The sequence below is a fragment of the Quercus suber genome, unplaced genomic scaffold, assembly GCF_002906115.3.
Source record: "Quercus suber isolate HL8 unplaced genomic scaffold, Cork oak 2.0 scaffold_3B, whole genome shotgun sequence".
Taxonomy (NCBI): Eukaryota; Viridiplantae; Streptophyta; class Magnoliopsida; order Fagales; family Fagaceae; genus Quercus; species Quercus suber.
In genome coordinates this window covers 1,718,133-1,736,138 of record NW_027071805.1, presented here as the reverse complement: position 1 = coordinate 1,736,138, position 18,006 = coordinate 1,718,133, and the positions used below count along the sequence as shown (strand labels likewise).

Sequence of the window (18,006 nt, the reverse complement as noted above, 5' to 3'; positions counted from 1 at the left end):
TATTTAATAATAGCGATAGGAGACTGGTGGGATTTGTATCCCATTGTCCAAGCACTAGGTATCTCTCAAACCTAAATAGAAATCCAAGAATCTAGAGAATGGGGGAGCCATATTAGTCTCCCTATTTATGTGAGAACATTCCAAAAGAACAAAGCAAACTCCCATTGTATTGACCCCTGACCCAATTTGGAACATTGAAATTGGCCATAGAAAATTTATCCATCCTATTTCTGCAAAAGACATAAGAAATACTCCATGTTTGAAGAATTACAGAAAGGGAAGGTTACATTTTCAAGATAAAATCAAGTGTCAAGTATCATTTTCAAGAAGCTAACCTCTACAGGAAAACCTCTCACATATCGTTGCCTTCAAAAGGATTTCCTACTCCGCACTAGACAAAGCACCATCCCCCTGCCTACAATATCGATACGGACATATAACTATAAGAGGCACATTCTCAAGTTTGGTTTGACAATGAGACATTAAAACCTGGGCACAGAATTTTGGGCTATTCTTTGTAGATTCAATCAACAAATTTATGAGTCTTTTGTTCATACTGCCAATCATATCGTAAGAGCGACAATTGTCTGCAACTGCTAAAATATAATGCAATGCACTGAAGTTAACTCTTAACAACTGTACTTTTATCCTGAATTCTTGCACCTGAGTCCTAAAATAGGAGATGTATAAAACTAAAAATAAATAACTAAAAACCCTACTAGAAATGAAGAAAAGATTGTAGAATAATCCTTGTTACTTGAAAGGAGAAGTGGTATAATTATAAAAGTTATTGAATCAAACTTAGGCTTCATTTACATTACCATACTACAAGAAGACTGGCAGACCATGCAAAAATTTATTTTGACCTGCATAAATTAACATGGATTCCAAAGAAAAATATAGAGTGATCAAGACCAAGGGAAAAGAAGCCAGTACGAGAAAACAGACATTGAAAGATGAAAACTAAAAAATCAAATATAACTAAGGAAGACAATGAGGATCAAAAGTTCAATGATCTAATGTCTAAATATAATTACAAGATTAACTAAACCAGAAACAAACAAATTGACTAGCTAGTTTTCAGAAGGGGATCAAAAATAGATGAAACAAAAGCTTTTTTTTTTCTTTTTTCTTTTTTTTCTTTTTTTTACATTTATTTCATTTTAGAGAATGAAATTCAATCTCCCTATCCACCATTTTCATGGTTTTCTCCTCCATTCACAACTGGTTCTGTTGATGGTGGTGGTGCTTTGGAATTATTGCTGGGTTCTGATGCATTAGTATCGCAGGGCTTTGACTTTAGTTTGCCAGCAAACCTTTTTAAGACTGTGTTCCAACTCCCCTTTGTATTCGCCAGCCTGTCGATCTCCTGTTTCATGCTAAAGCATTCTTTCTCAAGCTCAGACACCCGGTCCCTCATGTCATCAACTGTCACAAGGTGGTTCAATGAGTTGCCTGCTTGTATAGGGGCATCACTTCTAGCCAGAGCAAGATTCCCACTGTGATTTTGTGAGTTCTCAAGGTTGTCAGAGACAAAGAACCAACCAGCAACAGAGGTGCGGAGCCGAAGTTGTTCAAAAAATAAAACTTGGACAATGACACGAAGAGGCAACCTCTCATTCTGGGCTGCATGGGTGCTGGCTTCCAAGGAGAGCTTCTGGCAATTCATGAGCCTACAGATTTGTTCCTTTTCAGAGTCTGTTAGCCAGGGATGAGCCTGAAGTTGAGATACGCATCAGTTTTCTTAGGCAAAGCAGGAAGAAATCTAGTGTGCATTGGGAAGTAACTTAAAAGTAAAAGAAACTAGCTCTTCTAGTATATTATAATGTAACTGACTCCAATGAACTTGACAATGAAATGAGTTCTCAACACAATTCATAGTGATATTGTAATTCCACCATGAAAGCATCATGTCCATTGTAAATAAATAAAATTTCTTGCTGAAGAAAGAACAATATGCCCAAGCACCATATCTGCAATGCTACTTATCCAAAACATGAATTAAATAATATATAGACATGGTAAGACTAAAGCAGCCATTTTTATGGCGATTAAAATGTTGGTTCTCCTTTTGAACCATTTCCAAAAATATACCAGAATTGAGTATAGTTGTGTGAGTGAATGTGAAGACAAGCACTCCAAGAGTACTTTTCAAACTTGCAAGCAGCTCTAAGGAGAGATAAGTGACAGTAAAATCATTCCAACTCAAGAAAGGCATAAATGCTCCATTATATACTAAGTTATCAGAAAACGTTGAAACTATTTCGGAAACTTCTAGCCTTTAACCAAGATGACCAGAACCAAAAAAGTTTTTGCAAGGAAAATCATCAATGAGATGAAGCGAATGTGAACATTCATTTACCTTGAGGAATATATCAATTGCACGGTAGATTCCATCATCTATAGGCCTGGCATAATCAGGGATAGCAGCAGCAAGTGACTGAAATTTCAGTACCTTCAAGTTAACATCAGGTGCCACCTCAGCTAGATAACCATCCACCAGATTAGCCACCATTGTCATTGGGGTCAGTGAATGGGAACCTCCCATTAACTGCCCCTCATCTACAATAGAATTAGAATTAGGATCAACAGGCTCATGATCCACCAGCATGAAGTGATCAAGAATTCGCTGAACACAGTCAATATCATAAAGGGTCTCCACTGAGTACCCCATATTTGGTATAAGAAGATCTTCAAGAGCTGCTTGATCCAACTGAGCACCAACCCTTTTCTCTAAATTCTCACGACATGATGGGTTAGCATGTAATATCATTGACGTTCGCAAAAGCCTAAGGAGGAAGTTGGTTGGTATGATACTTTTTTCATTAGGCAGTATCTCCACAATATTTTCAAGGAGGTTTCTTTGATTTACATCATATGGGGCAGATATGGTTGATCCTGCACGGTTCCCATTTTGTAAGCTTGATTGTCTACCCAACATGGGAAGATGCCTCTTTGCATAGTAGACAAGGGACCCAGAAATTCTCTCCGGCTTCATGCCTCTCGATCCAACAGCAAGAATAAATCTTTTATAAAGAGGTAGTCTAAGAAAGGACACATCCTCATACCACCAATCTTCACTCACAGGATGAGGCTTAGTTGCTGTGCGTATTCCATTCCAAAATACAGTCTCATCTGGGCTTTGCACAGCACTCCGTCCTGACATTGGCCAACTAAACAAACTTGGATCTGCACAAGCTTTTATTGCCAAGGAATTAATGCATCTTGTAACAATATGAAGCTCTTCTGCAAGTGGTAGAACCTCTTCACAAGTTTCAAGAGCTTTAATTGAGTCTGTCCAGTAACCAAAAATCTCATTAAAAAAATTTTCAGTTTGCAAGATGAGATTTCCCTCTCCATATTCTTCAGTCATCCGAAAATACTCGGCTGCACACCTGAGACTGACTACATTTAATGCAGTGAGCTCTATTTTTACACCATAACAGAACTTGGCTACAAGCAGAAAGGTTTTGGCTCCTCCAGGTATGTCATGGAGCTGCAAAGTACACTTCTTCTCATCCTCTCCAGAAAGCTCCCCAATAAGGTTTTCTAGAACTCCGCTTCTGGACAGCAAGGGAAACTGCCATGTATTCCAAGAAAGGGAGGAAATGTTGTTTGATGAGTAAACAAGAAATAAAAGCTAATGTGTAGAAATGTCCCAGAATACATAAGATATGCACACTGTCTATGTCTTATACAAGATTTAGGAAGCAAGGTTGCTTTTCACTTCCCGAAAGGCAAGATTGAATTACAAGGCAATAGTATCACAATTGAAAAAAATTATAAACATAATAGGAAAATAACATGATAGAGAGCTCCATGTTCATATTTTTTATACATCCCAAATTACAAGAAGTCCAATATTAAGCTTCTATTTGGTGGGCATGACTTTAATAAATTCATCTAAATAAATCTAATGGATAAATCAATTTTTTGTGATCATTTTCAAATTTCAGTTTTATCATCAATTTTTTTTTACAAATAAAGACTCCCAAACAGTTGCAAATAGTAGATCTACAAAAATTCCCTCTTTATATCTATCAAAGAAATTCATGAATTAGATATGAGCTAAGAGCTCTCTCTCTCTCTCTCTCTCTCTCTCTCGACGAATTTTGAATCACAAAATAAAACAATTAAATGCAGACAAGATAAAATCTCAGTAATGAGAACCAGCTGCTTTTGATTGTTTCTAGTTGAACCTTACACTTGAGGGAATTTCAAGGCACAATACAAGCAGCCAAAAGGAACAGAGACTTAAGGTTCTATAAACCATGATGTCTAGACATGTAGATGGCATAAATAATGACAAATTAAGTCATGGGGCAGAAGGCTTGGCCAAGTAAAATACACCTTGTGGAGATGGAAGGTTGTCTCTCCAACTTCAATGATGATATCACTAGGAAGCCCAGTTGAGCAAAGCCTGTAAAAGAGAATTTGGCTTAAAAGAAATCTGAAACAGAACTGAACAAATATTACTCAAAGAGGTGACATCAACACAAAAATGATTAGAAAATCAGCATGCTGTAACAATTCAGAGGTAGGAACCACACTTGTAACATAACAGCAAGTTAACTATAGATCATATGTCATAATGATACAACCAATAATGAATTGGAAAAATATTATTTAATCTTTTTTCATTCTTGTAATAGCAGGAACCATTGTAATCACGCATATCTTGTTACTATTTATTAATCAGGAATGAAAAGTTTTCTGTTAATCTTCTATGAAGAGTTAAAGATACTATTATCCAGTTTGGTTAGTTATGATTGTAGGGACCATTTCAAGCAAGTGTAGATTCAGTTGACAAACATGAATGAACATATTCCTTTATCAACTCTCATTCTAGTTATCGAAGAATGACTATCAAATAATCACTTAGAGTTAATCTTGTATGAAGAGCAAGTGCATAACTGGATGCAAATAGCTTTACAATTTTAACCATCAAATACTCTCTTCATGATAAGGGATCGTAATGCTTGAGAAACCAATATGTGTTTCCAGAAACCTTAAAAGTTCAAGCCAACAATCAAAGACTTCTTAAACTATAGCAGAATTAATTGCATACTCAAGTAGGTTACGAGACAATTCAGGATACATAGTACCCTTTTGGCATTACTGTAGGAAGTAGAGCTTAACAGTATAGCTTTTGCAATATAGAGTTTTGAAAAGCTTTTTACCATTTTTGAGTTTTTGACAAAGAGTAGTGTTTATTACACACTACTTGTTGCACACACTAAATTCACGTTTTCAGTGCAATTTTTGCATGTGTAACAAGTATTCCCTTTGAGAAATTATAGTGAATAGTGCTTTAAAGTTTTGAATATATAAAGCATGAAGAATGTATTGTAAAACTTTTTCCTAAAAGCTCTAAATTTCAACTTTAGTCTTAAAGTTGTTTTCAGCTTAAGGCTCTTAAAGCACGTTTTTGGTAGTGGGTTACAACCAGACACACCCATAATTTAGATCTGTTGCCAAATTTTCCTAGTCTGACTACACAAAATTAAAATCCCATTAGAGGGGCAGTGCCACATTCCAATTATTAGAGGTCAAAAAGTGCCATTATATAGTTTCAAAACCCACTCATACTTTTACCATTGTCCATTAAAAGCAAAGAAATATAAATCTCTCCCCATGAGCCCAAGGTCCGTCCTTTACAGCCTCACTCATCCTTTGAAACCCTTTTCTAATGGAAACACACCTCTTCTCACCCATTCCATTCATCACTAGTGCTCTTCTAAATGTCTAAAGACACTAGACCAACTTGATTTGCATATTTTATCACCTACTGGGTTACTATTAGAACAACAGATAAGGCTTCCTAATTAATCTTACCAAATGTGTCTATAAAAAGACACAAAATCCAGTCCTAAAAGTGCAGTTTACACACAATGTACATTACTGACAATTCAATGAGTTCACACAGAGTTAACAATGGTGGTGTCAAAACTGAGAGACTACAATCACTGAACTTAAATTACAGATAAAATCAAAATTACCAACCATCCTATCCTCAATATTAGTAATGCAATTTATTGATTAACACATAGAACGTTTAAAGGGTTTCCTAGAATGAAACCCAATTGGATACATAAGCTATTAAGTTCACAAAGTTAAAGCATTCACAGTAACCATTCCCAGAAGTTTTGGATTTCATAATGCCAAACATAACAAACCCATCACGTAATATCAAGTATCATCACAGAAACACAATTTTGAATTACAATTATAACATAAAACATAAATGACTAACCAGGCTTGGCCTTCAAGGTGAAAGACTTCGTTTTTGGATCCCAGTCTAATGCACGCCATGTTATATTACTCAACTACAGCTTAGTTACCATGGAAAAGAACGAGCTAGCTGCAGTGAATAAGAGAACAATGACACACACCACTGAGGATAATGATGAAATGGGCACAAAGGCTTTTGTTTTTTGTTTTTTTTCGTTTTTTGTTCTCTCTCTCTCTCTTTCTCTTTCTCTCTTTGGAGAACTAAGATGGTCCCGAGTCTAAAGGCAAATCTAGGAGAAAAATCAGTTGCTGCTGTTACATGGAAAAGGCAGTGTTTGGGGGGTTTTGAGTTTTTAGCAATTAATATTTATCTTACGTTGGAAGTGTAACACAACTGTATCTGTGTATTTAATAATTGTAGCCTAGGAAATTTATATTTTTTTGTTACAAGCCAATTTGTATATATTACAGTTATCACTAAGGTTATCCATTTAAAGCGTTTTGACCTGGTGAATGTGCTCGTGATAATAGGAACGGTCCAAGCTCACCTGATTTTTTTCTCACAAATTGTTAGTTAAGAAAACATTGTAGTCCATAGACTTAGAAAATTTTGCTTCTCGAAATAAAAAATAAAAAATTCTTCAACCAAAAGTATTCACAAGGCTTCCAAGAAATACAAGTACAAAAATGGCACAAAGTCAAAAATTGGTTTTAAAGTCAAATAAAGTTTATGTTGTCAGAAGACCATTGTAGACCTCCACGATTGAAGGTTACCATTTCTTTAAGTCACTCATTAATAATGTAACTTCTATTTTTATTTTTTTTGAGAGGATACTGTAACTTCTATTCTTGGGTAGTAAAAGATGACCTTTCTTTCTTTATTTTTTTTTTTATTATTTTTTTTAATACAAGATAAAAATTCTACTATATTCTAATCTAAATATATATATATATATATAAAGTTTCTTTTTGGAGACTTAAACTCAACCTTTAACTTCTATACCTCACAAACTTCTATAATGACCATCGCATAAAAAATAATAACCACCAATAGCTTGGTGAAAATGGACACCAATAACTCCGGGACTCATGCAAAATAACAAAAGCTTTTTAGAATGGGAGCCACTGACTCTGGTCAGCATGCCCACAGATTTGTTAGTTTCTTAGTACGAGTGACCAAAAAAAAAAAGCTCATAGCAATGAGAGCCTGCAATAGTTTATAATTGGATTCAGAGCCTTTAGCATTAGGGCAAGTACTTCCGTATCCAATTTAGGCCCCGTTTGGTACGCCATTTCAAACAACATTTTTTAGTTTTTAAACAGCATTTCAACACATTTTTTCACCCACACGTATTTCAAAAAATAATAAACAACAATTTTCAAACTACTCTACCAAACACCCCTAACCTCCAGCAACTCTGCACCCATGTTAGATGACCATGTTAATATTGTAATTTTATTTTTCTTTTTTCAATGTGAAGTTGTTCTTAGAGTTGAGGATGGGACAGATCTAGTAGTAATTCAATTGGCTGAGTAACCAAGACAGATGACAAAAATGTCTTGTCATATCCCATTTTGTTTTGTGCGAATTTTTCCCATCTCAAATAGGTGATTGAGGTGGGGATGGGTTTTATACTTTTACTCACTTTAGTGTAGCCCTTAAGCCCCTGTTTGTCCCAAATTCCTAAAATTGTATTATGATAACTATTTGTTTTTTTAAGGAAAAAAAAAAGGGGTTTTACATCCTTTCCCCATTTCAAGAGAGCCCCGAAAATATAAAGCCAATAAAAATCCAACACAATTAAAACTTTAAATTGTTTATTAAAAAAAATTATGAGTTTGCTATAAATGTACCGAAGAATTATTAACAATCAATTTTTCTAACAACTTGTAAAAGATATATTAAAAAAAAATCTAAATACAAAAACTATGATAGCAATTTTGCATATCAAAAAGTAAGAACGATTTTGAAATAAAAAAAAATAAAATAAAAAGTTGGATAATTAATATTTAAATATTTAAAAAATCACTAAAAATTTATCGCCTTAGGCCCTAAGTGTATTGAGTTAACTTTGCTTTCTTGTCTCGTGTCACTTTTACTAGCCTTGTCCCAAATCCTCACTCTAAATGCGTGTGTGCATATAATTTATAAGTAAATAGTGGGGTTTAAATTACAAATATCAAATACCAAAGTAAGGTGTAAATACCACAAAGGTGTAAATACCACCATAAGATATCACTTAAACTCCACATTTAATTATTTAATATACAAATTCAATTATTTATACATATTTTATTATCCCTTAAAAGCACTTATCTTTTTCTCTCTCTCTCTCTCTCTCTTAGCGCTCTCACATTGTTATCTCTCTCTCAGGCCATCAACATCCTGAAAAGGGGATAAGACACATTTGATCTGACCCTATCTCGCCTCGTTGCCATCCCTACCCTTAAAGCTCTCTTGAATTCCCAAAGCTAGTAATTGAAGTTGCCCACCCAATTTGCTAATTGGGCCTTTAGGCAGGGTGTAAATGGGCCGGTTGGGCCATCATGGCCTCTTCTTTTTAATTGGTCAATCCTGAGCCCAGCCCAAAAGAGGCATATAGGTCCGCATCCACGGTCTCCTCATAGAGAGTCATCAGTCTTCACAGCTCGTCAACTGTGTCTGTGAAGGAGAAGAATAGCCAAGCCATGGAAGCTCAGCTCAGTGTCCGAGCGATCCTTCTTCTCTCTCTCTTACCGCTTCTCTCTCTTCTCGCCAGATCCTCCTCCGTCTCCCATGACATTCAGATCGTCAACGCCGAGCGCAGAGTATGCTTCCAATTTCTCCCTAAACTTTATCATTCCAAATTTCAAAATTTTCGTCCTTTTTTTTTTGAATTATTAGGGTTTCGTATTTCGATTCATTTCATTCAATTGCGAATTTATTCTTGTTAGCCATTTTCGATAATTTTATGAGATCTTGATTTTTTTTTCTAATATAGGTTCGTCTTGATTGTTTGTCTGGTTAAAAATGTTTCACAATCAGAATTTGAATTACAGATTTTAAGTTATTTCGACAATTTATGTGAATTTTCAAGCTCTGTTTGGTTTCCAAGAAAATTAGGACAGAAAAATAAATAGGAAATAATTATGGTGACGATATTTTATTAGGCTTTAATCAAAACATAGTAATTCAAATTATGAGAATGCAAAGAACTCCTCTCAGCTAAAGCCTAATTCAAATTATTTGGCTCATTTGAGCTTAAATTTAATGCCTTTGAGATATTGATTACTTCCTAGGATATTCTTGATATTTAGAAAGAGATATCTTTGTTCATGACATCTGTATTCATAGTATTGTTCACATTTCTCAATTTGCATTGTATTTCTGGGATATTTACCTAGGATGCATGGACGCTTCATTTAGTTGCTGTACCTGTGTCATATGTATGTGTCGTATTGTACCCATACCTGTGTCTGTGCATCCTAGATATTTACTCATAACCCACTGGGTGTGTTTATAACTTATCAATCAAAACCAAATGAACAATTTTCATTCTTATGTTGATAATGACAAGATATGGATATATGGGCGTGATTTTCTGATTGATTTGTACTAGAATTTCCTTCTTGTTCTTCACTTTTTGCTATGAATGGCAATGCTCCTGTTTATATTACTGTCACCACTAATTTTGCTGGTCATGCTTGCAGATTGACTTGACTTCTCACATTGTTAAGGTTTTCCTAACCTTGAAGGTATTTCTTTCTAATGCTTATTAATACATGACTACTTTTAATTTGTAACACCAAGGTGCCAAGAAGGTGTTTCTTGAATTGTTGAAATTGTACTTAATGGGTGGAGAAGTTTGAAGCTTTGGTTTTATGTATGTCTTGTCTGAAAGAATGTATATTTTAGATTTACTTTTTACGCCCATATAAAACTTTCTCCTGATAGCTTGAATTAAAATTAAGTTCTGATGTCACAAAAACTTTTAAATTGTTAAGCTAAAATTGACAAAATCTCAATCAAATTATTATAATTCTTCATTTGAATTTCTGCATTTTCTATTTGGTGTCTTAAATCTACACTTCATCACCATAGACTTGTACTTTAAGGTGGGGAGAGGTTAAGGCTCTAACCAGAATCAAATAATAGTTCCCAATCCAATTTATGTAGGTTAAGGGTTATGGAATTACCTTTTTCTATTTCTGAATTCATTTAAAAGGTCTGTTTTCTCTCTGTATTGGGAGAGAGAGAGAGAGAGAGAGAGAGAGAGAGAGAGAGAGAGAGAGAGAGAGATTTCTGCTGTAATCTTCTACTATCTTGAATTTCTCTGTCAGCCAACCTCAAATGAATAAAAATTATAAAATAATATCGCCAAGTTTATGGCTAAATGTTGGCCCAATTTGATTCAGGGGACCTGTTTAAAACAGAATTTTGTAAATTGGTTTGAACTTTGAAGTCATAGTCTTAGTAAGCATTTGTTAAGTTATTGAAAATATTAATGTATTTCTACCTTTTGTGCTAGAAATTGCAAATGTGTTTGGTGCATCTATTTGACTAATGGATTTTTATTTTTACTTTTTTCAGGTTGAAAACATTGGGTCATCTCCTGTTTCAGATATATATCTTGCATTTCCTCCAACGCAAGTTGATCATCTAGCACTTGTCAAAGCTGCTGCAACTGTCGGAAAACGGAAGAAGAAAAGTTATTTGCCCCTTGAGGTAAACCCAACTGAGCTACCTGATGCGCCAAATGGAACCAAGTATTTCTCTATATCTTTGGTCAATCCTTTAAGTGCGGGTGAAACTTTAACAATAGAAGTGCTTTACATATTGACACATTCTCTAGAACCATTTCCAGTTGAAATAAGTCAGTCAGAATCTCAGCTGGTCTATTATCATGATAGTGCAATAATATTATCACCATATGATATTAAGAAACAGACAACATTTTTGAAGACTCCAAGTACTAAACTAGAATCATTCACAAAAGTGGAACCGACAAACCGTGCTGGTACAGAGTTAAAGTACGGGCCTTATGAAAATCAATCTCCACATTCATTTTCACCCATAATTGTTCATTTTGAGAATAACAATCCATTTGCCGTTGTTGAGGAGCTTGTCCGCGAAGTGGAGATATCTCACTGGGGAAATCTTCAGATCACTGAGCATTACAAGTTGATGCATGCTGGTGCCCGACACAAAGGGGTGTTTTCGAGGTAGGGTTTATTGCTGTGTCATATGTCATAGCTTTGTCACAATGCTTTTTGAATGAAATTGTTGTCTTCTTTATCATTTGCTTTAACTTTGATGTCTTTGTAACTTATGTTTTGAACTTTGGTTTAGAATATTTTATTATCTGAGAGAGTTTTTTAGTAATATTATATATCACATTAGCTTAAGTTTTTCTAGAATTTTTTCCCTTCCCTTGGGATTCAATTGATAGCCCAATGGTAATGACATTCTTTGTGATGCCCATGTTTGTGGTTTGAACCTCACCTTCCCCCTCCCCCACTATCTACCTATCAAAAAAAGATGAAGAAGAATATTTTCCCTTTCTCTTTGATTTATTGTTTGATAGCAACAAATAAATGTAAAACATAGAAATTTCAATCCCTTTTTTAAAAATATTATTTTCCTTCTCTTGATCTTTACTTCACTTGAATATCCATATTTCTGAAGTTCCCTTCTGGCAGGGTTGAATATCAATCTAAGCCATCTTTTAGTGGGGTGTCTTCATTCAAAAATCTTCTAGCAAGATTACCACCTGGGGTTCACTCTGCCTACTACCGAGATGAAATAGGGAATATTTCATCATCACATTTGCGTACGGATCCCTGGAAGGTAACATGTGACCTTTAATTTTACAGTCCTATTGTAGAAGATTCTTATAAATATTTGTCTACAGAATATCTGTTTTCCTTGTATGAGTAAATTCAATATAAATGCAACCAGTATGCTCAATTGGTCAAATCATATTATGAAGTTGGAAGCCTTATGCTAAGCGCTTTGTAGCTCAATTGGCACCTCGTGGTGATTCCAATGAGACATTCATGGTTCAATACCCCCTCCCATTGTAACTATCAAATTATCAAAAAGTTGGAAGTCTTATGATTTAATTCCTAATTTAAATTAAAGGTTTTGTATTTTTGTAATCAAAAGCCGTATCTCATGAATTTTACGCTTATTATCCCAAATTCAAAACTAGCTCCTTCAAGATGTATAATTTGACGAACCTGTATTTGTCTACCTTTACTAGGGAAAGTTCGACATGAAAAGATTTGCAACTTAAGGCTTGCCAGAGTTTTCTGATTGTGTATTTCCATCTTAATAGAATGGTGGTCATTTTTGAGCTGGAAAAGTGATATTATGGTCATTGAAAACTAAAGATCACTTTAGGATAGTGGTGAACCCAAGAAAGTGAAAAGAAGATGAAATAATAACAAAGTTAAATGTGTTTTCACAAATTGTAGGGGGTGTTGTGGGGGGGAGGAGAAGAAGTTAAATGTTTTTTCACATGTTGTGACTTGTGACTAATACTTGTTCTTTACAGTCAGAACTTGAAATTGAACCACGGTATCCTTTATTTGGAGGATGGAAATCTACATTTATCATTGGATATGGACTACCATTGCAAGACTTCCTCTTTGAGTCACCTGATGGTAGACGATACCTCAACTTCAGTTTTGGATGTCCTCTTGTGGAGACAGTGGCAGAGAAGTTGACCATCAAAGTGGGTTCTGTAACATAAGTTTGTGTTTCTATTGTTGTTCTTTTTTTTTGCACATATTGTATAAAATCCAGATTATACATGTACTAAGTGTTATATCTCAGGTAGTGTTGCCAGAGGGATCAAAAGGCCCTTCTGCTGTGGTTCCTTTCCCTGTGGAGCAGCATCTGGAGGTAACTTTACTTGTCAATTCACACACACACGCACACACGCACACTCTGTGGTTACTAAGTGTTATATTTCAACTCTTGTTTAGTACATCATCCATGTTGTAATATGAGCAATGACAAGAATTGTAGTTTTCAAAGCCTTTTTTTACAAGTATTTTCAAAGTACCCCAGAGCTAGGCTTCATTAGCCAGTTTTCCTTTTATAAGCTATTCTTAATGTCGCTCCGGCTCGATCCGGTGATAGAGGGGGGTTCATCTTTTTAAATGAACTTTTCACAGTGTGCTATTGCAAACATGTGCTGTTGCTCTATGAGCATTAACTAGCCAAATTTACAGCATCATTAATATCTGGACCACATCAACTAAGAAGTATTTACATTTGGATCTCTGCAGACCAAATATTCGTACCTTGACATTGTTGGGAGGACTGTGGTGGTTCTGGAAAAGAGAAATGTAGTTCCTGAGCACAACTCTCCTTTCCAGGTAATTTTTTTAAACAAATTATATAGTTTCTACTGGCTTGAAAAATGTTCTATCAGGACATGAGAGGTTTTTTTTTTTTTTTTTTTTTTGATAAGTAAAGGACATGAGAGTCAATTGGATGAAGCATTATTAAAACTGATAACACAGGCATTTCATGAATAGCAGAGTTGTGTCAAGACCCATAATAAACTAATTGCATAAATGACCTAAAAGAAAATATTCCATGAGATTTCAGCTGATAATATGCCAGTATGTATGTATATATAGATATAGCAAGTTACACCTAATATAATTTTAAACAATGTTAGACTAGCCAATATTTTTTAATTGGATGCGAATTTTGACAAATCCACCATTGGATTGCATTCTTTGTATATTCCCCATGTTTACAAAATTTCAAAATGATTAAAAATCAATAGCTATGTCATCAATCAATTGTTTAAATTTAAGTTTTATAGTTTAAAATAATGCATAAAAGATGAGTTTATAGATCAACTGGTAAATAACATTCGATTGGCATGAAAATTGGCATGCATATTAAGAATATATAGAACATTCTAACAATTAGATTTTTAAAATATGAATTCAATAACACATTATTGGGTGGTGTAATATTGTTTAGAGTTACAACTCATATATATATATATATATAGGGTTGGGTTCAAGTTACATCTGATGTAACTCTAAGCAATGTTACACCATCCAATAACTTGTTATAAAATTCATTTTTTAAAAATCCCACCGTTGAATTACATGTTCTATATGTTCTTAATAATCATGCCAGTTTTCATGTCAATTGGATGGTATTTACCATTTGATCCATAAGCTCATCTTTTATGTATTATTTTAAACTACAAAAATTTGAATTTAAAAAATTGATTGATGACATGACTATTAATTTTTTATGACCTTGAAATTTTGCAAGTATGGAGAATGTATGAAAATAATGTAATCTAACGGTAGATTTATTAAAATTTGCATCCAATTAAAAAGTATTAAGTAGTGTAACATTACTTAGAGTTACACCAAGTGTAACTTGAACTCAACCCATATATATATAATATCAGTTACTTATGTCTGCAAGGATAGTTCACTGTTCCCTTTTATGTTTTGCTTTTAGGAGATATCCTCTTGATATTAGTATGTCTTGTAGTAGATAGTATTTATTACAAAAAAAAATTTGTTTCTGTGGATATTAACCATTCTTCTTTTGAAGGTTTACTACACCTTCAACCAAGTTTTCATGCTTGCAGAGCCATTGATGTTGGCGTCGGTGTTTTTCTTCTTATTCATCACCTATGTAGCTTACCTACACATTGATCTTTCTATTCGCAAGTGATTAATGGAGTTGCCAGAGGTAATCTTATGCAACTTAGTCGTGTTATATATACATACAATATCTATTATTGAAACTGTTTTCTTTGCTCTGTAGGTGAGTCACTTCAACTTGGTTAACACACAGTAACTGAGCCAAATCAGAAGATGCTAGGAGTGTTGTAAGTGAATGTTGGAGAGCATAGCATTTAGAAAATTTTGTTGGTTGTCTTCTTTTGGTGACTATAGGTTGGATTTAGAAATTTTGTTATTTGTGAATTGTTATAGCAAGTTGAACTTAGGCCCCATCCCCACTAGGGGAGTGTTGGATTGTTGTCTTAATTTAAGAAATATAAGGATTCAAAAATGCTTGAAGAGAACGTGCTCTCAGTTTATGTTTATCTTTCTCAAAATCTGGAATGGCTGGACTTGTTTCCCCTGGTGGGCAAGAAGATGAAAATAAGAAAAGAGAAATCGGCAACCCACATGGCTTTTTTGGTGATAATTTTCTGAGTGTACCCTTTTATCCCTCCAACTTCTTGACCAGATAGATTACTGTGCACCATTATTTAAAGAACAGATCAAACCATTATCAGAAATACTGTGCGCATGATATATATCATAAAAATTCAATCAGGGAAGGGATTAGTCTGTAGTTCTCTGAAAGAAGAATAAGATTAGAGAGGAACTAATCCAGGGCTTTTGATGGGGGTGTAGATGACAAAGTTGCTGGGTTGTGTGCACCATGAGGTTGAAATGTTTAAATTGAAATATGTAGTGCTTTCTGAATCTGCCTGCAGTCATATAAAAGCTAAGAGCTTAAAAACCCACGGTAAATAAAATAGAAAGATTGCTGAGAGAGCCCAAAAGTAGAAAGAACTATAAAGGATCTCAAACTTCAAATGACAAACCTCAGTCACCTCAACCATTTTGCAATTTTGTGTTTAATTTTTCTCATGAGTCTTGAAATATGTGATTAACTTCTAAAATGTTCTGAGCCCGCCCTCCATCAGAATGAGCATGGAAATTTTTAATTACATATTAAACTACCGACGGAAGAAAAAAAAAAAAAAAAAAAAAAACCTGGATGAGGACCGTGTTACCAAAGTTCGAACCCAAGTTATCTTCCAGCTGAAAGCCAGATAATACTATTGAGATACGAGAGTCTTGATAGCTTTATTTTCCTATGTTGCTTTGGGTTGTTAAGTGCTAATTAGCGGCCATAGAAATATTTTATTTGGATTATATTTCTTTTAGATTATGCGGTCTGAGCCCTAACAAGCACAAGAAGAAGGGTATCCTACAAGTATACCTATCAAAAAACCAAAAGCTAGTGGGGAAAAAAAAGTGAATTCATAGGCCAGGAATTTTCTATATGGGGTTTGAACTTTGAAGTTAAACTTAATCGATAATGATTTTTAGTGCAAAAAAAAGTTATCGCAGCCTGGTCTAGAAAGGATTGCGCAAGACATGAGAGATACTGAAATAAAGGCAAACCTGGCCTCGCTATGATTAGCTTAGCTGCCCAAAATGCATTGTATTTGGTTTCATCTTCTAAACAGAAAAAGGTAAAAGTTTTCAATTCACAATCACGAGTCGCAACTAAATTTGACTTACCAGGAGACCAATGATACGAGTAGGTCTCGCAAGACTTGGGTTTAAAGAAATCTTGAGTGCAGACAAAGTCCACAGAGAGCTCTTATGTTAAAAATCACTCCTGTTTCAAGATTTCATTAGGCCAACACTTGTAATTTGGAGTTCTTTCGTCATTTGGTGACTAAAAAAAAAATACAAATACAAAACTTCCAAGCGCAAAGCTGGCAAAATGAATTTGGGACTCTTTCATCATTTGAGTTCAGAAAATAAAGGTTCAGGTGAAACTGTTAAAAAAAACATTAAAATAAAGCCTACAGTGCACATGGCAATAGGCAACCTTTAGATAGGCTCATTTGAGAGACAATTAGGCAATTAGCTCCATGCCTAAAGTAAATTTGCAAGTTTGACTGCCATCGACAATATTATTCCCGGAACAGTAAATTGGATTAGTTAACTTTTGTTATAATTTATGATCATGTCGAATAGGCCCACCTAAAACAAATATAAAATGTTAAAAAGTAATTGCAAGACAACATAAAACTTACAAACTGATGTGACAATGAATGTGATTGGTGGATTTCAACCACCTCATAACTAAATTTTGAATTGTCTCTATTTAATTGGTGATATATTAGTTTGTAAGACTAATTTAGTAAAACTTTTAGTACCTTTGACACCACTTAAAACAAATTAATCTTCCTAATTCCTTAATTCTTGCCTTTTTAGACCAATTTCTTGGGCCATTATGTGTGCCCCGCGGTGTCTTGACTCCTTTGTCAATTAAAGAGTGAAGTAGATGACTATAGAGTTTTGACACTTTGACCTCTCATCTTTGCCAATTGGCTTCAAACAAATCTTACATTCACAAACACCACATCATAGCTTCAGTCCCTTCTCATTATGCTAATTTTTCTTTCTTGATAGCCACCAGTATGTTTGGACCATGTCTGTGTGTGTGAAGACACAGAGTTTATGCAATGTATGGATAAGAGTATTACAAGTTGAAGTTATTTTATAAATTTTAAATGGATTTCAATCTGGGTTCAATCTTCTCAAACGATCATTTGGCAGCAGCTACGAAGATTACAAAAACTTATATCATAGAGCTTCACATGGGTTGCTAGCCTAAAGCTTATCAACAAACTTATAGGATTTAGATTTGACAATCATAGAAGTAGATACTTTACACAACTTATCAATATAACATATTCCTCATTTTCTTATTTCTTGGTACATTTTTCAAACTTCCTTTGAATCACTGAGTTTCCATTTTAATTTTAGTCTCAGTGATCATATGCAATCATGAGAAGAATGGGTTTACAGCTACTAAAATTTCTCTCTTTTATTAGGTAAGTAATACGGAATGGAATTACAGCTACCAATACAGTAGTATTGTAGTAAGCAACAAATAATTGCAAATTGTGGAAGTATAGGAACCAATTAATTGTTGGGATATGCCACTTTCTAACTCTTTGGCGAAGCTATTCATCTTCTCATGCC

At 34.5% G+C, this 18,006-nt stretch overlaps 2 protein-coding genes across 2 annotated transcripts; one reads left to right on the top strand and one right to left on the bottom strand.

Moving 5' to 3' along the window:
- Window positions 1-1,017: 1,017 nt before the first annotated feature.
- Window positions 1,018-6,564, bottom strand: LOC112009263 (BTB/POZ domain-containing protein At5g03250). The gene is made up of 4 exons (XM_024041597.2): window positions 6,254-6,564; window positions 4,351-4,420; window positions 2,363-3,580; window positions 1,018-1,717 (listed from the first exon to the last, which is right to left on the bottom strand). The coding sequence occupies exons 1-4, from the start codon at window positions 6,310-6,312 to the stop codon at window positions 1,187-1,189; spliced, it is 1,878 nt and encodes a 625-aa protein (XP_023897365.1). The 5' UTR covers window positions 6,313-6,564; the 3' UTR covers window positions 1,018-1,186.
- Window positions 6,565-8,846: 2,282 nt separating this feature from the next.
- On the top strand, window positions 8,847-15,309 carry LOC112009266 (dolichyl-diphosphooligosaccharide--protein glycosyltransferase subunit 1B). Its single transcript, XM_024041601.2, has 9 exons — window positions 8,847-9,039; window positions 9,922-9,966; window positions 10,802-11,433; window positions 11,911-12,058; window positions 12,768-12,947; window positions 13,049-13,117; window positions 13,507-13,596; window positions 14,813-14,953; window positions 15,029-15,309. Exons 1-8 carry the CDS (start codon window positions 8,920-8,922, stop codon window positions 14,933-14,935), a joined length of 1,407 nt encoding a protein of 468 aa, XP_023897369.2. The 5' UTR covers window positions 8,847-8,919; the 3' UTR covers window positions 14,936-14,953; window positions 15,029-15,309.
- The last annotated feature ends 2,697 nt before the right edge of the window (window positions 15,310-18,006 follow it).